This window comes from Podarcis gaigeae (assembly GCF_964106915.1).
Source record: "Podarcis gaigeae genome assembly, chromosome: 10".
NCBI classification, from domain to species: domain Eukaryota; kingdom Metazoa; phylum Chordata; class Lepidosauria; order Squamata; family Lacertidae; genus Podarcis; species Podarcis gaigeae.
This window is the reverse complement of record NC_139686.1, coordinates 49,020,225-49,043,277: the sequence shown is the minus strand read 5'-3', so window position 1 is coordinate 49,043,277 and position 23,053 is coordinate 49,020,225. Positions and strand designations below refer to the sequence as shown.

Below are 23,053 nucleotides of genomic sequence, written 5' to 3'. Positions count from 1 at the left end.
ACCTGCTGCCTTACAGCAGAATGTCTGTGGCTAAGGGAGCCCCAGATAGATTTTTCGAAGGGTTTTTTCCTTTTTCGTTCTTTTTTTTTATTTTCTTTGCTTCTGAGCAGAGGGGGAGAGTGGGGGCAAAGAGATGTGCCTTTGTGACCATCATAAGGACCAACCCATTTCTCACTCTGCACAGCCAATTTCAACAGGGAACAGGAAGAAGTGGTTGTTACTGAGCCTAGTTCTCTGTACATGTAATAGAGCCTTCTCTGTCCTGATGCGATCCAGATGTTTACGTCTACAACTCCCATCATCCCCTGGCATTGGCCATGCAGGCAGGCTAAGGTGGACGGGTCCTGTAGCAACATTTAAGAGCATAAGAACATAAGAAGAGCCTACTGGATCAGGCCAATGGCCATCTAGCCTAGCATCCTACACTCACATCCTGTACCAATGGTCCATCTACTCCAGCATCCTGGACCAACCAGATGTGTGTGAGAAGCATCCAATATGTAGGGCACCAGGTTGAGGAAGAATGAACTCTGACCAAAGACTACGAGTGGAGATCCGCTATAAGGCTTTCTGCTCAAAATATTGTATCTGTTCACAGCCCCCAATCCACGTTGTAATTTGATACATGTGTGTACTCAGGTGTGAGTCCCATTGGATGCAGGTAAGTGGACATAGGAGGGACGCGGGTGGCGCTGTGGGTTAAACCTAGTGTGGGGCTCCGAGGTGAGCTTGGCTGTCTGGCTGGTGTACTGGCCACCTAGCGCACCAGCAGCCACCCTGTCAGGCCTGCTGGAGGCGGTGGCCGGCTGGGCCTTGGAGTTCCCTAACCTATTGGTATTGGGGGACTTCAACATCCATGCTGATGCCACTCCCTCCTCACAGGCTCTGGACCTGGTGTCTTCCATGGCGACACTAGGGCTCTCCCAGTTTGTTTCGGGCCCCACACATCAAGCAGGCCACACGCTGGATTTGATCTTTGGCGTCGGTATAGATGTGATCATGTTTCCTTCGATGAAGGTGCCATGGTCTGATCACTACGCTCTGAAAGCCAGGATTGACGTTCCACCCCCACCCTGCTTAGGTGGCGAGCCGATTTGGGCTCACCCGCAGAGGCTGATGGACCCTGATAGATTCCGTCAAGCCTTGCGGGACCTTTCTCCCCCTGGCGACTCATTGACTGAGCTTGTTGAGGGTTGAAATACCCAGCTCCTGGCAGCCATCAATGAGATTGCACCTAAGAGCCCTCTGCGACCCCGCAGAAACCGGGCTCCCTGGTTTACCAAGGAGCTCCGGAAAATGAAGCGGGACCTCAAACGGCTAGAGCGAGTATGGCAGGGTGCCCGTGACGGAGCTTCAAGAACATCTTATAGGGTTTTTATGAAAACCTATGAGATGGCAGTGAAGGCCGCTAAGAAGTCCTACTTCTCGGCCTCCATTGCATCCGCTAGCTCTCGCCCGGCACAATTATTTAGTATAATTCGGTCTTTAACGTCCCTCGAAGGACAGCCAAATTTAAATAACAATTTGACACACAGCTGTGAGGCATTTGCGAGCTTTTTTGCGGAGAAGGTCCTGTTGCTCCACCATGAACTCCCTGCCAAATTGGATACAATAAAGGAACTGGAGGCCCCTCGACTGTCCTCGGGTCCAGTATTGGACCACTTTGACCGGATATCCCCAGCCGATGTGGACAGACTCCTCCGAGCTGGAAAGCCCACCACTTGTCCTCTCGACCCGTGCCTGTCCTGGCTGATTAGAGTGTGTCCAGACGAGGTGCGGGCCCCCCTGGGGGATATCATCAATTTGTCCCTTGGCACTGGGACATTCCCAGGGGAATTGAAGGAGGCAGTGGTGCGCCCGCTTTTAAAGAAAACATTAGATCCCTTAGATCTATCCAATTACCGCCCAGTTTCGAATCTTCCATTCCTGGGTAAGGTGATTGAGAGAGCGGTTGCTGAACAGCTTGGTAGGTTTCTGGATGAAACATCGGCTCTGGATCCATTCCAGTATGGCTTCCGCGCTGGTCATGGGACCGAGACAGCTCTGGTCGCCCTAACAGATGATCTCCGCAGGCAGCTGGATCAAGGTGGGTCGGGGCTGCTGATTCTTCTAGACCTGTCAGCAGCCTTCGACATGGTCGATCATGAACTCCTGGACCACCGCCTTGCTGATGTGGGGATCCAGGGCACAGTCCTTCAATGGCTGCGCTCGTTTCTCTCTGGTCGGGGACAGAGGGTGGCGCTTGGGGGGGGGGAATTGTCATCCTGCCACTCCTTGGTCTGTGGAATGCCCCAGGGTGTGATACACTCCCCGATGCTTTTTAACATCTTTATGCGCCCCCTCGCCCAGCTTGTTTGGAGTTTTGGGCTGGGCTGCCATCAGTATGCTGATGACACCCAACTCTATCTGTTGATGGATGGCCATCCTGACTCGGCCCCAGACACACTGATCAGATGCTTGGAAGCTGTGGCTAGATGGTTACGTGGGAGCCAGTTGAAGTTAAATCCTTCGAAGACAGAGGTCCTCTGGCTGGGACGGGACGATATGGGATTGAGGGGGCAACTCCCATCTCTTGCGGGGGTGCAATTAGTGCCAGCACCGTCTGTTAAGAGTTTGGGTGTAATCTTCGATACCTCCCTCTCCATGGAGGCGCAGATTACAGCTATAACAAAGGCGGCATTTTTTCATCTCCGCCAAGCTAAGCAGTTGGCTCCTCACCTCTCTCGCCCTGACCTAGCCACTGTGATCCATGCGACGGTCACCTCCAGACTGGATTATTGTAACTCGCTCTACGTGGGGCTGCCCTTGAGACTGACCCAGAAACTTCAGCAGGTGCAGAATGCCGCAGCGAGACTCCTTACGGGGTCTTCGCTGTGAGATCACATTCATCCGGTGCTATACCTGCTGCACTGGCTCCCGGTGGAGTACAGGATCATGTTTAAGGTGCTGGTTTTAACCTTCAAAGCCCTATACGGCCTAGGACCCTCGTACCTACGGGACCACCTCTCCTGGTATGCCCCACAGAGGAACTTACGGTCTTCAAATAAAAACATCTTGAAGGTCCCAGGCCACAGAGAGGTTAGGCAGGCCTCAACTAGACCCAGGGCTTTTTCGGCTGCGGCTCCAACCTGGTGGAACGCTCTGTCACAAGAGACAAGGGCCCTGCAGGACTTGACATCTTTCCGCAGGGCCTGCAAGACAGAGCTGTTCCACCAGGCCTTTGGTCAGGGCGCAGCCCGACTCCCTCCTTTGGCAATCTTTACAAAACTTTAGTTTATGGTTGCCATCAATTTTGATTTTAATTATTTTTTATAATGTTTTTATAATGTTGCACTGTTGTTGTTTGCCGTCCTGAGCCCGGCTTTGGCTGGGGAGGGCGGGATATAAATAAGATTTATTATTATTATTAAACCACAGAGCCTAGGACTTGCTGATCAGAAGGTCAGCAGTTCAAATCCCCGCAACAGGGTGAGCTCCCGTTGCTCGGTCCCAGCTCCTGCCAACCTAGCAGTTCCAAAGCACGTCAAAGTGCAAGTAGATAAATAGGTACCGCTCTGGCGGGAAGGTAAAGGGCATTTCCGTGCACTGCTCTGGTTCGCCAGAAGTGGCTTAGTCATGCAGGCCACATGACCCGGAAGCTGTATGCCGGCTCCCTTGGCCAATAAAGCGAGATGAGCGCCGCAACCCCAGAGTCGGTCATGACTGGACCTAATGGTCAGGGGTCCCTTTACCTTTACCTAAGTGTGCATAGGATTGCAGCCTCCTAAACACGTTTTACCAAGTCTTACTGAACTCAGTTTGACTTGCAATCTGAGTAAATATGCTCAGGCTTCCTCTGTACAGTCAGTAGTTTTGCTACCAAGCAAACAGTGTAATCCAGAAATCAATGTGCATTCAGATGCGCCTGCAGGGGTCCCCTTTCATTCCAATGAAGGGAGCCAACCCACGTATGCAGATAAATGTGCGCACCTTGGCTCTTTTAATTGAAAAGAAGCCACTCGGATCAGGAGAGGTTTGTATGCATCTGAGTTTTCACCAAGAGAACAGATAATCAAATGAAGGTGAAAAATGTGTCAAAGGAACGAGGGATAAAACGGGCAAAAGAATAGACGGTGGCATTTGGACACGACAAGTTGTAGCACATTGTGCTCAGCGGTTATTGTTTGCTGCAAAATTGTTCATTGGAGTCGGTTCTAGTTCTGGAATGAAAACATGAAAGGCAAAAGTTCTTTTCTCCGGCTTGCAAAACGTTTTCTAAGTATCGAGAACAGCAACATCAAACCTGGCCTTACACAAGCTTTTATTTCCACAGTGCACTATTTAAAGCTTCCAACGTGGTTATGAAAGACTGTGCATGATAAATTGCTACCATGCAGATATTGTATTCAACATGAATGTATAATATTTTTTTTCCAGTGAGACAGAAGTGTGTGATATATTAATTTGGGGGCTGTTGACTTTAATGGATTTAATTGATTGGTGAATTGACTTTGATTAATTGATGGGGATGAGCTTGAAGGGCACATTTGTTTATCTTCAAAAGCTATTTGGGCTGTGTTGTGTTATAAGGAATGAAACAGAAATTATTTTAAAAATGGCTTTGCTTTGTGGGTTAAGCAGTCCTAAGAGGGTCTAGGGAGGCATGAAGTAGGAGATTCTTCACCATATCAGCAGTCTTGCTGGCTCTCTCTGGGCCAGGGCCAAAGGTGAGGGCAATCATTCCCCCCCCTTTTTTTTTTTTGCTGCAGCAGCTGAACAGACCTGGATTAGGCTCCTTTCCCATGAATAGAGTGCCCTTGTAGCCAGTACAATGGTACCTCGGGTTACATACGCTTCAGGTTACAGACTCCGCTAACCCAGAAATAGTGCTTCAGGTTAAGAACTTTGCTTCAGGATGAGAACAGAAATTGTGCTTCTTCCTCTGCTCCTCCCAACAGAGAAGAAGTAAGGCTAGAGAAGCTTCTCAGTTTTCCAGAAGGTAATTGATGTCAGAGGAGATGACAGAAGGAGCTAACAGTTGAACTCTGTGTACCCCTTTCCTAACCCAGGACCTGGGAAATGGTTCCATGAAGGGTAAGCAAAGATCCCACAATAGGAATGAGGTGTACAGCAACCCACTGTGTGCTTGGGTTCTGGTTTAGAAAAAGGAAGTATGTGACAAAGTTTGCTTCACTGAACATCACCTTTGCTTGATAGTTAATCCAATGAGAAATATTTAATCAAGTGCACAGCCCTACACTAATTCTATAGTTTTCATATTAAAATTCTCAGTGGCATTGTACACTTATTTGCCTATGTTTCCCTCTTAATCCATAAACACGTTATTCTTTGGAGCTTGTTTTCACGTATTGCTAAGTCAAGGCATACTTTAGTGTGAACACACAAATTCTCCTGGGTCTTTGTAGCTGTGATGTGGCAGCTAAACTAAAGTTAGTCTTAGTTTGTAATCCTAACCCAGTCTCATGGTTAAACTGTCTCCTCCTTTACCATGAACCAAGCCAAGGTGTGCTCTTGGTTAGAACTTGTGCTTAAGGAGAAGAGAACTTAACCATGAGTCCAGATTCAGACAGCACACTAAGACATACATTGGCTTAGCTGCCACGCCTCACTGAATTAAAGGGAGGAGCAAAGTGGAAGTAAACTACTATCATGTTCATATCATTTAATTCTATTAAGCTTTGTATATTAATAAACTGGGTGCTTCGTTTTTGGTTAAAATTGAGAGTCTTTGTTTTTTATTGTGTAAGCTTTACTCCCTAGTCTACTGGGAAGCTACTGAGCAAAATTAGAACCAGAATTGAGAACCAATAGGTTTTAGTGCATTGGCCAGGGTTTTGCATGGTGATCGCTGATGTTGATTGGACCACAAAACTAACATCCAGGAGACAGCTTTTTGGCACAATCCCGGTAGTTTGGCTTACCATGCCACAGAACCAGATATCTGTGTCCATGCATCTATGTCCATGCACATATATTAAGATGGAAAGTTGACTATGTTTAGGGTCATACTTCTGGAATTTCCTGGACATATCCAGCATTCATCCATCGGAAATAGCATCTGGTCGGAAATTCCAAAAATTGGGGGAAATGTCGGAAGTGTTGATTTTTTGGTGAATTTATTTTTTAAAAAAAACGATTTTTGGGGTTGTTGTTTTTTGTAAAAACCCACACCCCTCTCTCAAAAAAACTCAACAACTTTTGTGCCCAGATTTTCACTTTTTGTAATAACCCTAATTATGTTTCTCTGTTTTAAATGTGATATATGTGTGGTTAGCAGAGCAATTACTTAGATTTTCTTATATGAATAAGTATACATAGCTCAATAAGGTCAAATACATGTAGGCATTGTGCAGACAACAACAAGAAAACCTGTGTATAGGCACATCTATTTTTGGATTAGATGGCCATTTCTGCTCCTGCAATTTTTTTGAATAATAAAGTTTAGCCACCATACTAAGAGGGGGAAACGTACATTTCCAAGTTTTGGGGGATATGAAAAACATAATACAGCATACACTCCGTTCCTATGGCTAAAAACAAAACTGAGACGTCATACTTAAAACGAGGAAACTAGTCAAACTGGGGCTTTCATCTTGTCTCTTGATTTGAACAGATCATCAAAGCTCTAGTACGAAGATTTTGGCAGAGACAGGAGGGTTGCATTAGGCTTTGGAGAAAATGCTAAATTTAGCTGGATAAAAATTCTTGTAAGCAGGAGATAGGATGATATCTGCCTTCTTCAAAGGTCTTTCAATGACATCTGTGCTGTTTGCTAGCTCCTCCAGATGGCAACAAGAGTGCTCAAATGATAAAAGGATATTGCACCAATTATGTTCTATTTACATGGGCTGCCAATTTGTTGTTGAGCCCAGTTTAAAGTGCTGGACTTCACCTTTAAATCTCTTAAGTGGTTTGGGACCATGTTACCTGGAGGTCCTCCTGTACCTGTCTGAGCCTGAGGGAGCTTTATAATCAGCCTGGGAGACCCAGCTCTCTGACCCATCAATAAGACTCCTGTCACTAGGAATCAAAGGGGAACATACAAGTGATAGCCTCCACTGCCATTTATGCCAAAGCTGAAATGTGGAGAGCATAAATGGATTGTGGTTGTTTTTTGGGTTTTTTTAAGAAAAGAAGTAGGTGTATCTTCAAATGGTAAAGACCACAGGGTTCTATTTTAATTGAGTACTTTCTAGCTTCCCAGATAATATTGCATAATTGGCAAGGCTGAAATGCAATGTCAATATTTGGAAGTCTCCAGCCTCCTTTATCCAGTTTTCTAGACAAAATTCTCAGAGCCAATCTCAATCTCTTTGAAAAACAGAGAAATTGCCTTCTAACAATACAGTGACATTTTTATATATTCAATGAAATATCTACATGGTGGCATTATTTGCATAAGCGCTATATTGTTTGTCTCCTATTGCAACCCTTCCATGTACATTTTTGCTGGATAATTTCTATTTCTATTTTAAATTTCAAAAGACAGTTCAAGCAACAACATTACTGACTCTGCGTATACCATGCATTCATATCAGAACAGTAACTGGAGAATCTCCAAAGATTTAAGTGAGATGCACATAAAAGAATGAATAGTTCTGCATGGATGATTTGCCAGCAACCTTCCTTCAAACATGGCATATATGTTTTGCATGAAAAGTAACAAAGTGGTCAGAGTGACCCCAGGTGATTAGAGCTTCCAGGTGTTACTAGAAAACATGCATATCATGACTCAAACATAGAGAGTAGAATCCAATTAATTACTTCTGCTGGTGCAAGGATTTTTGGCTGCACAGTGAAAATTCCCCTCCTTTTCCTCTCCTTGTGTGTCAGGATCAAATTTGGGGAGGACATGGAGGTGTACCAGAAGAAGAAAGGAAGCGGTTCCATTGCACAAGTGCAAATCCTGCACTAGCAGAAGTACTTCACTGGATACTGCCCATAGCAATTTGCCTTAGACCAAGTGAGGCCTTTAGTCCACAAGCTTAGCATTGTGTACATTAACTATCCTCTCCAAGTTTTCAATTTCCATTCCTACCTCAAGCTGCCAGGAATTGAACCTGGGTGACTTTTCGCAGGCAAGCAGACCCTCCAAGTTTGCCTATTCTCCAACGACAGTCCCAGATTTACAGAAGCAGTTCCGGTTTCCGATTTGATCCTGGGCTGTTCCGCTTTTCCTTAGGACGTACCTATTTTCACCGGAGAAATGTTAAGAGGATATGACACATGCTGTAGCGGTGCTTTATATTATTCTGCTTTGTTTTGTATTTGATTCCTGCACACAGTCAAAATGTAGTCTCTAGGCATACATGACCATATTGCTGTTTGCTTTGTTTAGCCTCTGTCAGCATCTGCACTTGCGTGGGTTCTTTGGCACATTGATTTTCAGGAGCACTGAGCACTGGTCATCTGTGCAAACATCGAAGAAAACATCCTCAGTGTTTTCTCCTTTTCCCCTCTCAGAGAAAGAAATTAATGAGGGGGGAAACGCCTTAGAACAATTGTGAGAGGGCCAATTGGAGGCAGAAGCAAATATTGACTTGCTGACATTCTATTTATGCATATGCCCAGGCATTTATCTGCTCTGTAATAGCACATGTGCATTGACATCCAGAATTATTGTTTTCTCTTCCACTGTCTCAAACATTCTAAAGTGCATTGTGAAGAGGGATTCACAGCTATTATGCAGAGACAGCCCAAAGCAAGCCATTGTGTGGCAAAATGATGTGAACTGCGTAAATAATGTTGTTTCCCCCCCAATAACCCTGGGTTTCATTTGTTAAATTAAGTATCTCTGTAATTTGATTTTTTGAAATGAATATGTTTACAACTGATTAATAGTGTGGAGGAAGTAGTAGCGCAGTGGTTTTAGCCTTTAATGCCTATAACTTTGTAAGGTTTTTTTGGACTTCCTAAATAGTTGAAGCTCCAAAGGGTTGTGGCATACTTTCCAGCTTTTGTTCAATGAAAGTTGGTGATCTTCACATGCACACAGTACTTTGAAAGTGCATGTCAGTACAGTGGTACCTCAGGTTAAGTACTTAATTCATTCCAGAGGTCCGTTCTTAACCTGAAACTGTTCTTAACCTGAAGCACCACTTTAGCTAATGGGGCCTCCCACTGCCACTGCGCCGCTGGAGCACAATTTCTGTTCTCATCCTGAAGCAAAGTTAGCGGAGTCTGTAACCTGAAGCATATGTAACCTGAAGCATATGTAACCCGAGGTACCACTGTATGCTTTTCATTCTGTTTTTCATTCTGTTTTATCATTGACATTCTGTAATGTGTTTTTAATGCCGTACACCACCCAGGGATCTTTTGAGAAAGGGTGGGGATATAAATTGAAACAACAACAACAACAACAACCTTCCCCCAAAGAATCATGGAAACCACAGTTAGTTGAGGGTGCTGAGAATTGTAGTTCTGTGGGGGTAAACTACAGCTCCCAAGATTCCCAGGATAGTGGATGTGAAGGGTTGATAGTATGAGGTTGATCGAGGGAGTGTGTCTTGGATACAATTCCAAGGGTCAGACAGAGATGCCTGGAGGGCCACACTTGGCCCACAGACTTGAGATTCCCCACCCTTTTCTTTCATATGTGGTGGACCTGTAAATGGGTGAAAGGGTGTTGGGAAATAATCCATAATGAATTGAAAAAGAAAAGTTTCAAAGCACTTTAAAGAAAACCAGAGTCCTTTTTGTTGGGAATAATTCAGACGGAAATCCCCAGGTGTCAAAAAAGGTTATTTATGTATGCCATCACTGCAGCCCATGTTTTGTTAGCCCAAAAATGGGAAACAAGCGAAATCCCAATTAAAGAAGAATGGATACTTAAACTGATGGAATATGTGCAGCTTGCAGACCTAAAATATAGAATAAGAGAACAAGAACAACATACGTTTAAAGAAGATTGGAAAATGTTTATTGAATATATGGGGGGGGATTTCGTACACTTGAAAACATTGGCATCATTAAGATAAATTCAACAGTGTAAATAAGTTTTGATGGATGTAACAATGGAATAGCAAAGGGTTTAGTTTATGTAAAATATGCAGGGATTTATATTATGCAAAATGAACCATGGAAAGAGAAGAAGGGAAGTCACTGACATTTTAAGGATGTTTAAATAAACATTCTAAATTGTAAAACAGAAAATTTAATTTAAAAAGTGTGTGTGTGTGTAGATATGAGAGATTCCCTGCCCCTGTTTTAAAAGAAGGTCAACCAGCAATTTCTAGTGGATAAAAACATCATCCTTTAAAAGCATTTGCAAGATAGATAAAAGCAACCTTGAAATTCCACCTGTCCTCTGCAGGCACACACACACCCTGTGATTTGATGGCCTCTTTTCTGCTTTCCCCATTCAGGACAGTTCTGTTTACTTTGACCTCAGTGGTTGTGCTCATCATCACAACTGACTGGATCAGCTGGGACAAGCTGAACCGTGGATTCCTGCCAAGCGACGAGGTTTCGCGGGCCTTCTTGGCTTCCTTCATCTTAGTGTTTGACCTTCTGATTGTCATGCAGGTACATTGTCTCAATATTTCTTCCAGGGAGTGCTGAAGTTGCTTTCTTGCTAGAGTCCCCCCACTCCAGCCTCTGCTGTTCTGCCAAGGCTTTATAAAGTCAAATAAATGTTTGTTTCACAGCCGCTATTAATAGGTTTGCATTACATCAGTGTTCTCTGGCCTTGGAGGCTTTAAAAGCTACTTGGTTTTTGTTTATTAAAAAAAAGCTGATTATTGCCAGCTTTGTTTTGCCAGGGTTTTGTGACTGTAGAAATGGGCAGTTGCCGTTTGCCAAAATGGAATGGAAGAAAAGGAGGAAATAAAAGGGAAGTTGTTTGTGATAAAAAGGCCTCCATTGTGAGGATGCAATAACATACCGAGGCAAGGTTTACAAAACTATCAATGTACAATCTGTGGTTATGTGGAATTAACAACCGTTCTCAACAGGCAGTCTTTCCCCCCTTTGTGCCAGCAAATTCTCACCCAGTCTAGCGGCAACTTGTTGTGTCAGATTTCTTCCTACCAACCAGTGTTTCTAAGGAGATAGTTTCTTTGTAGACCATCCAGGCTTGCTCTTTCAAATTTCACTGCTACATTGGGAGTCCTGCACAAGAGAAGAGCAAAAATGTCTTCATGTGGCCTTTCAACTCTGCCACCATTTGAATATTCACACACAGACACACATACACACATAGGGCTCTGGCAGACAAAGTAAGAATTTTCTTTGGTTTCAATTGACTTTTTTGTCACTGACTATTTAGAGTAGAGTTTGCCAATGTAGAGGGACACGGGTGGTGCTGTGGGTTAAACCACAGAGCCTAGGACTTGCCGATCAGAAGGTCAGTGGTTTGAATCCCCACAATGGGGTGAGCTCCTGTTGCTCGGTCCCCGCTCCTGCCAACCTAGCAGTTTGAAAGCATGTCAAAGTGCAAGTAGATAAATAGGTACCGCTCCGACGGGAAGGTAAACGGCGTTTCCATGTGCTGCTCTGGTTTGCCAGAAGTGGCTTAGTCATGCTGGCCACATGATCCAGAAGCTGTACGCTTGCTCCCTCAGCCAATAAAGTGAGATGAGCACCACAACCCGTCGTCTGCGACTGGACCTAATTGTCAGGGGTCCCTTTACCTTTACCTTTGCCAATGTAGTGCCCTCAAGATGTTGTTGAACAACATCTCCCACCATCCCTGATCATTGGCCCTTCTGACTGGTGTTTGTGGGGGATGGAGTCAACCACATGAGGAGGCCCATGGTATATCTACCACTTTGCTTCTAACCATGGTGGCCTTAGAATCAATGTAGTTGGCAGAGATTGGTGGGTTGGTGAAGGCAGGGTTGTGTTGCTCACTTGACTTCCTGATGGTGAGCATTGCTGCCAAGGGGAGAAGGGGCAAGGCATAGGGAACTTAGCACAGTGTGGATGTGGCAGCTGCTGCTGGCAGTGTATCAGAACAAGTGTCAGCCATAAGATCTTCTCTCATTAACCTCGTGATCTTGTAGCCAGGAAAACTGGTGGGGAAACTGTTTCTTCCTTGTTTTTCTTCATAGTGGAATATGTCTAAGCCATCTACAATCTCGTTCTACTCACCATTTGTGGTCTGGATTGAGTAGGTTGTTCTGTAGGTGGCAGCTGTGTGAATGGTTCAGAGGGTTAGCATAGTGTGTGTTGCCAGTGCCCAGGGCCATGTGGAGGAAGTTGAGAGGGAGGGCGATGGATAGAGTACTCATGCACATTCAACTGCCCAGCAGTCTCCACATCACCCAAGAGATCGCAGCTGCAGAGATAAGAAAAGTGTTGTTTGGTTGTCTGGAGATGTCACTTCCTAGTTCACATGGAGATGCCATGTTCAGTGGAGCCCAGCTCTGTGCCCCCAGTACACCACTGGTTAGACCAGCCCTTGCCAATGTGGTTTCCCTTCAAATGTTTTGAACTACAACTCCCAGCACCTGCTGGCTGGTCCAAGACACCTGGAGGGCAAAGACTGAGTTGGCCTTTTTTCTCCCAACCATCCTGTGCTTCTATCCTTCAGTGCAGTTCTACTGAGAATGCCAAAGCAATATGTGATGTAATGGCTGGTTCCAGTAGGCAGAAACCTGGCTTAATAGTATGCCTCTGAACTTTGGTTTAATGGGGGAAACTATGAAAGTGTGACCGTCTCTTTTACAACGTGATGCAGTTTTCCTTCCACTTTTGTTTTGCTTCCCCAACCCACTCTTCACATTGTGTTTAATAAGATGCAAGAGAGCTTCTAACAAATGGATCCACTTTGTGTGGCCACAATGAGAAACATGAATACGAATAGCCCCTACATTATCCTATGCAACACTGAATATCATTACACTGAAGGCACAGGATGCTGCCACCATTATTACTAAATCATTCCTTTGACTATGAAAAATGAAGTCACCACAATATGACCTTGAGGGTATCGAGCTAAGAGGGAAACTTCATTTGAAAATCCTTGGCTTCAGTGCTCCCTCATATATATATATATATTACTGTGCAGAGTAAGTCTTAAGTTTAATTGCATTTTTGAATGATGTTTGCACAGCAGAGTTGTTATTTATTTAAAGATATTTATCCAGGATGCACACAACGGAGGTGACTCATCTTATTTACAAGGTGGCTCCGCTACCTGCAAATTGCCATTGCAGTAAAGTTAGGCCGACTCAGGCTGGTATTAAATTACAGGTTGAAATAATAATAATTGCAGTAAAGGCCTTCTAACCAAACTAAGGACCAACCAGAAGTGCCCTAAATGCTCATATAAATTTGGTTCAGTTGTACTGAGAATGTTACTTTCCACTTGTGTATTATTTAATCTTATATAACAGGAGAAGCCAATGTGGTGGCTATCATATGGACTACAACTCCCATCATCCCTGAATAATCAGCATCCCGCCAGGGCTGATGGGAGTTGTAGTCCAACATCTGGAGGGCACTGTATTGGCTACTCTTGCTGCACACCCTTTCCTGTGATTTCCTCCAAATTGTTACTACTTTATCTGCAACTAACTTTAGTAATAGAAACAGAACAGGACTGAGCCACAGTTTCACAGTAAATAATTTCCGAACAGATTTTTTTTGAAAAGCAATATTTTTGAACTAATGAGGCTGTTGATCCAGTCTTAATATTGCTCAATATTAGTTTAATATTACTAACGGAAGCCATGAGCTTGGTCCCTAGTCCTCTCAGTCCTCTGCTTCCTTAATCCGCCAACATGAACTAATAATCATAGAGGATGATATCCAGAATTAGCCACCCTCAGAATACAGTCACTTAAAGCAATTAAGTAACAGAATCAAATTATTTAAGTCAATTGATTTCAGTGGGTCTCCTTGGCAATAAGTGTTGGCTGTCACCCAGAGTTTAATTCAACATTAAAGTGATCCATATCCTCTCAAAAAAAACAACAACCCATTATTGAAAATTTCCTTTGTTAAGCTGTTCCTAAACTATTGGACAATTTCAGTTCTCCCCTGGATAATGTTTGGCGAATTGTCCTCAACCCAATTTCACTGCCCAAAATAGCATGGGGGATTATGGGAGGCCATTTTCACTCAGCTGTAAGTACCAGTCATCTAGAATTGGATCCAGATTTAAATCAGTGGGTCTACTCTAAGGATGACTAAGTTTGAATCCAACCCCTAGTGTGCAAAAGTCATTCTCAGCATTGGGGGGGGGGGGATTGTTATATTGAATCCCCGCTGAAATGGTTAGGATTTGGTGTTTATTTCAGCCCATTATTCATCTCGCTTTTCAACTCAGTACAGTGCAACTATGACTGGCGCCATCGCAGCAACATTTTTGAAATGCATCATATCCCATCATGCAAGGCAATGGACCAAAAGTTGGGGGGGTGAGGTTTTGGAGGCCAGGATGATACTGAGCCCCCAGCATATACACACGTATAGGACCTGTTTTGCACTCGTGCAAGATCACTTCACTAGGCAGTGTATGTAAATATTGCATCCACATGAGAGTTCAACTGTATGAATCTTTCCAAATTTGTCAGACCCTCCTGTATAGTTGTGATATCCTCATACTTTCCCCTATGCCATGGGGCCACACCAGGCAGTGAAGTACTTCTCATGATGCTAAACAAGTGTATGTGCAGTTTGTGAAGAAGGCGTAACAGATTTTTGTAGCTGCGCTTATATTTTTAACTGCTGTTTGCTCATCTCACTTTAGAAGAATTATTGGCCTCAAGCTGATGGAGCCAATTTAAGTGCAAATATACTGTGTTCCAAATGTGCCACTATACACTCCAAGTGAGGGTGGGAGAGAAAACAGCTTTACCAATATGTAGGCAATATTGCATCAATTCTGCTTGAAGCAAATTGATGTAGCGGCAAATAAACTTCTGGAATTTGTGTGTGGGCAGAAGCCATAGAGAGTCAGAACTGGAACAACTGGGACAACAGAGCTAAGGAATCTAAATGAACAGCCAATAGAAATTTCAGCTGTGGTCTCAGGCACATATTTACTTGAAACAGATGGATTGTTCATTGTTTTTGTTGTTGATGATGATGATGAGAAATTGTCCTTTGCAGTTTGGATGCAAAGGAGGGTGAAAGTGGTCACAACCATGGATTTTTTTTCAGCCAGAACTCACCATAAATCAGCTTTGGCACCTCCCATGTGAGCTATACCTGTATACCTGAAGGAACGTCTCCACCCCCATCGTTCTGCCCGGACACTGAGGTTCAGTCCTGAGGGCCTTCTGGTGGCTCCCTCCCTGTGAGAAGCGAAGTTACAGGGAACCAGGCAGAGGGCCTTCTCGGTGGTGGCACCCGCCCTGTGGAATGCCTTCCCATCAGATGTCAAAGAAATAAACAACTATCTGACTTTTAGAAGACATCTGAAGGCAGCCCTGTTTAGGGAAGTTTTTAATGTTTGAATATTTATTCTGTTTTTAATGCTCTGTTGAAAGCCACCCAGAGTGGCTGGGGAAACCCAGCCAGATGGGCAGGGTATAAATTATTACTATTATTATTACTATTATTATTATTCTTAAACAGGGAAGGTGTTCATGGTGAGTGAGTTCTGCCACCTCTTTTTCTAGAAAAATAGCATTGGTCACAACTGTCAACAGAAAACAGGAGACAGACAAGGCAGCTGTGCAGTATGGTCCCAATAGAACTCCTTTCTGCTCTTGTGCCTTTTATTCAATAAAAACACCCCTTTCACAGGGTTGCATCCAATGCTATTTATCCCCTGTTAGTTATATTCAGAGTAGACCCACTGAAATTAATGAGCAGGGCTAACTTTGGCATGGCAATTTCAACACTAACATTGCATACAGCCCATAGTTTTTAATGATGCATCTAGTGCCATGTGCAGTTTGACCCTGAGGCTTTGGCAAGCCCAGGTGCTTGATAACCATTTTTAACATAAGATGGCATTCTGTGTAACTTCTTCAGAAAACAGGGCACAGATATGGATGCCCAGTACAACAACAAATCAATGAAACCCTCAGCGCCTTCTTTATGAGATACCCTTATGGGCTGATACACTCAGCCTTCCATTCACTGCTTCAAAATTTATTTCTTTGACTACCTCCAAGGACGACATTCTCTTTGACCTAATCCTGACACGCATTAGTCTACCTGACCCACCTCATCAAATTTATCAGACTTTTCCCATCTGGATTTAATTAATTTGGTACAGGGAATCAAGGTTAATTGTTGACCTCATATCAATCAGATTTGTGTTTCCTAGGTCTTTTCACTTCCCCACTTGCTTTCATATGTACCTTGACTTTCCTATCAAGGTTTCACATGATTGATGGCTCCTATCAAGTCCACGTGCACCTTACACTTCCATCCTTGCTTCCTTCATCATTCTGAGAATACAGCAAAGAATTGATGTGTAGCTCTCTTTCCAGTAACACTGAAGTTTACTTGTAACTTAAGTGTAGCAAAATTGGGCTAAAGTATCTTGAAAACAGTTTTCTTCAAATTGGGATGTGTCCATCAGATCACACTTTCCTGCTAAGCGTGTATTGATGGTTTATTGGTAAAGGTAACAAATATCGGTAATGAAAGTAACTGTAATGCCATGGGGGAAAGTCTTAGTTTCTGTTCCGTTTCTAACATGTGCATCAACATTTCTGTGAAACAGAGAACAATCTAAAGTTAGATCATTTCAAGCACACATTAGAAGTAAGTGGGATTCTGGACTGAGAGAAATACAGGGATTTATGACCTGTATTGTAATTGGGATCTTAACTCTGAACAGTTTCAGTAAGTCCATTCCATTAATCAGGCACTGTGACATGTCTGACCTTACTGTAATAGCAGATCAGTTAGAGGTATAACTGAAGTTATCTTGTAGAGAAATAATTCATTATTGCTTAAGCCCTCGGAGCAATTGCGCTAGAAGAAGCACATTAAATTCAAGGGCTCGGAATATTTTCAAGTTTGGACATTGCCAGACCAGCAACAAAAAGTGAAAGCAATGCCCTTCTGCTATAGATTGGAGCTCATTTTACAAAGGGGGCACACAGAGGAGACAAAAAACAATGCTATCTCTTGAATCTGCTATCCAAAGCATCTGTTTCATGCTGGGGTGGTGGTGGTGTGTGGTTAAGCAGGTATGCCCTGCTCATAGCCCAAGCATCTCCCAAGTGTCAGGTCAACATTCTTCAAACTCAACTCACAATTTCTGAAACAGATCTGAACATGCCCCCTGGAACTGCTGCCTCTGTTGGCAGTTTTGGCTTTCTGCACCATCAGTATGAAGCACGTGGTTTCTAAGGTTACACCCCAAAACTCCTAGGGGTGGCTACCCTGTGGACCTCCAGCTGGACTCCAACTCCCATCAGCCCCTGCTAGTATGGCCAACGGTCAGGGAGAAGTTGTAGTTCAATAACATCTGGAGGCCTACAGCTTTGCCACTCTTGCTATACCCACATACCCACATGCACTGAAACAGCAAACAAGGGACTGGATTGAAATGGCAGCTACTTACGTTTTCGTTGGGATCCAGTATCACTGTAATGAAGGTTAGCAGCCATGTTGTTTTCAGAACATAGTTGAATCTGTGGCTCACAGTACAGCTTTATGAAGAGTGATGGGGACTTAACAGCTAGTGAAGCATAATATCTTTGAAAGATGAGATAACAAGCATCTGGGCAAACATCAAATGGTCATGTGAACTGGCTCCGGTCGTTATAGGAACTGACCCAGACCCTGGAATCATCATGTGAAGATGTTCTTTGTGTGCCTCCTCCATGAGATGTCAGGAGGGGGGAGGAACATGAGAACGAGCCTTTTCAGCAATGTCTCCTCATTTGTGGAGTGCTCTCCCCAAGGAGGGGAGAGGGGGTTCTCTCTTTCTGGCCATTGGTCAGCAGTCGTGGCTATTTAATGCTTTTCATTAAAGCATTAATGAATGCTTTAATGAAGCATTCCCACCAGTCATTGCTGTTATTTGCCGCTCGGGAGGGGATGGATATTTCAAGGTTGAAAATGCCACTGTGTTGAAATAATAGAAAGCTTGAAATGGCAAAAATTGCTTGCTTTGTCTTCCCCTCCCTGTTTTCTCACAGCTATTCTGGTACAGTGATTGGCCTCTGCAGAGAATATCCATCTGCTGTAATTTTTCTCTGATTGACTCCATTGTTCTAAGATGTGCCTTCCGTGCTTCGTTCTTCCTCATTGTTGCCTGTATTACAACGACAGTAGGTGGATTGGTTGTCAAGAGTTTCATTCTCAAGAACCAATGCTCAGAAATGTCTTAATTTGCCTGTGAATATATACTAGAATTTGTTATGCTTTAACAGCTATAAAGGTTAATGTTACCTTTTTAGGAAGCAAACTGCAGGTACTAAGATTTCGGTGCCTCCCCTTTGTTATCTAATTCAGGGGTGGGGAACATTTTTCGGCTTGAAGGCTGCAGTTCCAGGGGCCACAGACCAATGGGGGGAGGGGGGCAGAGCCAAAAACAGGCAGAGAAATGGATGTTACTCCTAGTTTCGTGCAGAATGTTACATTCCAGCCAAGCAAAATACATCCTCCATCCTCCATCCACCCAAACCTCTTGAATCTGGACCACTACAGAATGAATATCAAATCAGTCATGTCTATTGGTTTGAACGCTCTCCTTCCTATCAAAAAAATCCCCTACAGAAAAGTGCATGTCGCTGAAAGGGTTTTAGCTTCCCTATCTTCCTGATATGCTCGTTTTCTGGCACGATGAAATTTCAACATTCAAATATGTAATTCATCGCCCGCAGTCTGAAAGAGCATAATTTTGCAGGAGGCCTGAATGACGTACGTTGGGGTTCAAAAAGTGGATTGTAAGCATTCACTTCTCTTTGTCTAGCTCCATTCACACTGTTACATTCATCTTCCAAACTGCCCTGTTACTCCATTGATTCCCATTCTCTGAACACTACCTTAAAATAATTACATGTTAAGCTCTTGTTTGAAATGCACCTTTCAGGCTTGTCTCAGGGACCATGGGATCTCACAGACATAATCCTCCTTGGGCACACTGATGCATATTAGCAACTGCATGCACAGTGCACACCAGAGTAAAGAAATTGTTTGCTGTTAGTGCTAGCATATACAGAAACAGCAGGATAAAATATGAGTAATGTTGTGTGTCTGATTGCTTCTTTTCTGCATAGCCGATTAAATGGCAGTTGTTTGTGCTTCCTCAGGAAGTTTGATGGCTACTGGAGAGTACCTTAGTTGAAAGGCACACTTATTTTTATTGCCTTTGAGCGCCTGCAATGTACCATAAAGCTGTTGCCATTTTTGCATAACAAAAGGGATATGCATGCTTAATCACTAGGTGCCTTGCAATAATGACTACGTTACGTATATTAGCATCTGTTATAATAATACTTTATTGTGGCCATTAATGGGTAATTTTGCTTCTCTTCACCATACAGAGGTAGGGATTTTTAAAATTTATTTTTTTGCCTGCTTTGTTTACATAGCAATTGAATGTTACAGTTCCTTCCCAAGAATGCTTAAACTCTTCCAAAACTGTACATTTGAATTTTTTTAAAAAATAGAATACATTTTCAACTTGTTTTAAAATAATAAACATGAACAATAACAGTTTTAACACAAGCCAGGCTTCTGGCATCCCACTGGTCAGAATCAAAACATGTTTGTAAAGTTTCCACCTTAGCTATTACTGCGTTCTCACTGGATTGTGTTACAATTGTATTAAGGAATTTGGCTTGCGTGGTAATGGATTAATCTTAGCTAAGTAAGCATGCCAAAACAACGTTTGTCTTATAAAGGTACAGGAGCTGTGGCAACATTTTATCTTCTGCTAGCACATTTGCAAAGCTAAGCAGGGTCTGGTATGGTTTCAAACTGGATGGGAGACCGTATGTTGAGATTACCTGCATTGCAGGGGGTTGAACTAGAGAATGCCTGGAGTCCCTTCCAACTCTACAATTCTATGATTCTAAGGTGCAAATGGACAAGAGATGTCTCCTTGCGTAATGTCAACACACACAATCACTTACTTATTGTTGAAGATACTACAGAATTGATGCAGCCTCTATGGCTTCTGAAAGGCATGATCACGATTGAAGTTTGCATAGCATTAGAACAAAACACCTTGAAATGATCTGTAATGACACTAGAGAGAGAAAACAGACTTTGCCTTCCTCGTTCTGTACATAAATTTATCGTCGCAAAATTAATCTGTTCTCAAAGTTCTATTTGCTTGTGCTGCTTATATCTTATTTATGGGTTTGTGCACAGCATTTTATATCTCCTCCTCTGCTACGCTGCTCTTCTGATGAACAGACTGGAATAAAGGTGTCTATAATGAGTCAGTCTCTGACCTTGGATTTGACATGGCACAAAAGGAAAGAGGATTGGGAAGGGGAAGGAAAAAGGCAAACTCGGGCATTCGTTGTTAGCTGCAGAGTTCTTGTTATGACCAGCTGGAGCAAAAATAGTCCAAAGAGAGAAGTCAAAAGTTCCTGGTCTCTCTGCATGTCCCCCTACATCCCAAAATTGGCCCATGTGGTCAGGAAAACCACCAGAACAGCATATGGGGAATGGATAGGATAGATCATTCCATTAGGCAAGCAGATATACTTGCAGTGGCAGAATGTTTCTAGCAGTGCAATTCCTCCCTTAGCCTATATACAAGTAATACCACAAATACATTTTCTGATTAGATGAGTAAAATTCAATTAAATGTATTTTTGGAGCAGATTTCTATCTGTCACACCCGTTGAAAAAATTTGACCTCAGGTGCTGTCAAGTACGAGGCAGATTTAATTTTACGTGTGTGTGTGTGTGTGTGTGGTGCGGGTGTAACAGTGTCTTGAGAAACGTAGACTGAAAACTATATATAATTACAGTTGGAGACTGAACTCCACTGAAGCCTAATTAGATAAAAAGGGGAGGCATAAAGAATAGCTAATGTATCGCTCCCACAAAATTAACTTCTGTTTTGATGGCTGATATTGGTCGCTGTAAGCAGGAGGAGTTTTAGCATTGCCTTCTGTGGGAGTAGCAACCAAGTCCTTGTTGCTTGTTTGAGGAAGTAGAAACCCTGACTGCTTTTATATTAGAGGAAAGACAAGGTAGGGAACCTAAGACCCCAAGCTGGATTCCAACTCCATCAGTCCCAGCCAGCATGAGCAGTGGCCAGGGATAATGAGACCTGCAGCCTAACAACACTGGGTTTTGACACTCGCGCATGCGCAGAAGCACAAAATGACATCACACGCAGAAGCGCCAAATCGCATCACGCGTGTGTGCAGACACGGTGCTGCAGGTTGCGAACGTGCCTCCCGCACGGATCACGTTTGCAACCCGAGGTATGACTGTATAGGAGACTGTGCTTCATGTTTTTGCCCTGCCTCACCTTTCTCTGCAGTGATAAAGCTGCTGCCCTTCACCTGCAGAGCCCCCAATAGTGGATAAAAAGGTAAAGGTAAAGGGACCCCTGACCATTAGGTCCAATCGTGGCCGACTCTGGGGTTGCTGCACTCATCTCACTTTATTGGCCGAGGGAGCCAGCGTACAGCTTCCGGGTCATGTGGCCAGCATGACTAAGCCGCTTCTGGCAATCCAGAGCAGCGCACGGAAATGCTGTTTACCTTCCTACCAGAGTGATACCTATTTATCTACTTGCACTTTGACGTGCTTTCAAACTGCTAGGTTGTCAGGAGCTGGGACCGAGCAATGGGAGCTCACCCCGTCGGAGGGATTGGAACTGCCAACCTTCTGATCAGCAAGTCCTAGGCTCTGTGGTTTAACCCACAGCGCCACCCGTGTCCCCACTTTTCCTTAGGACATCCCTATTTTCATCAGATAAATGTCGACGGGCATGGGGTTATGCAAGCCCCGAGCCAATGAGATAACACAACCTTCAGAAGAAATATGAAGGCAGGCCTATATAGGGATGTTTTCTGAATGTTTTATTATGTTTATATATATATATATGTTGGAAGCCGCTCAGAGAAGCTGAGGCAACTTAGTCCGATGGGTGGGGTATGAATAATAAAATTGTTGTTGATGGTGGTGTTATGGAATAGGACATCACTATTTTCATTGGAGAATGTTGGAGGCTATGTCTTCCATCTTCTAGTGTGTGAGAGCTGATGGCCCATAGAACACCCCATATGCATAATGTTTGCATACTTGAGTTGATACCCAGTGACTAAATAAATAAACATAAAAAGAAGCTTTCCAGCTATGCCTATCCACAGAAGCAGGGAAGTTCCAGATCATCTCGTTGTTTATTCAGTTGTAAAAGCTGCCCACCATGACTGGAATTAGACGTGTTTGTTTTATTTGCTACATTTTTTTATCAATCCATTTCCGAGTTCAAAAAAGAAAGTTAAGAGGTTAAAAAGTCATGTTTTATTGTCAGTTTTTGAAAGCGGCAATTTCTGAACTTTATTCCCCATGGTGTTTCCTAATACAAATGGCATAATGCAGGGAACCCAACAACTTCAGTTAGCAACGTTCGTTCTGTAGACATGACAGAAAGGTTATAGCTCAGACCTTTGTGTCAAAGAATAAAAAATAGGTGGATGTCAAAATAAACTGTGTAAAATATATGATCCGCACTGTGATTGACTTTTTATAAATGGTTCAGATGGAGTAATCATATCATTTGGCATAATGTCTCCACTAGGAACACAATGATACAAGGGCTCATTCATTATTCTGACTTGGTGAATTGCTCCTCCAATGAGACAATTGATTTATCATTTGTGCCGAGCTTTGAAGCAGATGATCCCTTCTTTCCCAGAGATGTTTTGCTAACTAGAGTACCCATTTTAAATGGCTTAGTTTTGGTAAAATGAGTTTAACTGTAACACACACACACACACACACACACACACACAAACAAACAAACAAACAAACAAACAAACACAAAATCCCTTGCATGGGAAAAGGAATAAATGAACAGGTATCAATTGGTAGGTTTTAATAGACCACAAGTTTATTAAAAGATATCAGAATAACACACTCCTTGCAGGAGTGGCTTGCCAGCTTCCTGTTACATTGTGATTCCCAGGGATACTGATATAGCTAGCTGTGCCCC

At 43.4% G+C, this 23,053-nt stretch overlaps 1 protein-coding gene across 4 annotated transcripts in view; it reads left to right on the top strand.

Moving 5' to 3' along the window:
* The window catches only part of TMEM117 (transmembrane protein 117), a 208,887-nt gene that overhangs the window by 151,120 nt on the left and 34,714 nt on the right, over window positions 1-23,053 (top strand). For all 4 annotated transcript variants that reach the window (XM_083699329.1, XM_083699328.1, XM_083699327.1 and 1 more), the window contains exon 6: window positions 10,368-10,527. In XM_083699329.1, coding sequence (XP_083555455.1) covers window positions 10,368-10,527 — 160 coding nt within the window. The remainder of the gene's footprint in view (window positions 1-10,367; window positions 10,528-23,053) is intronic.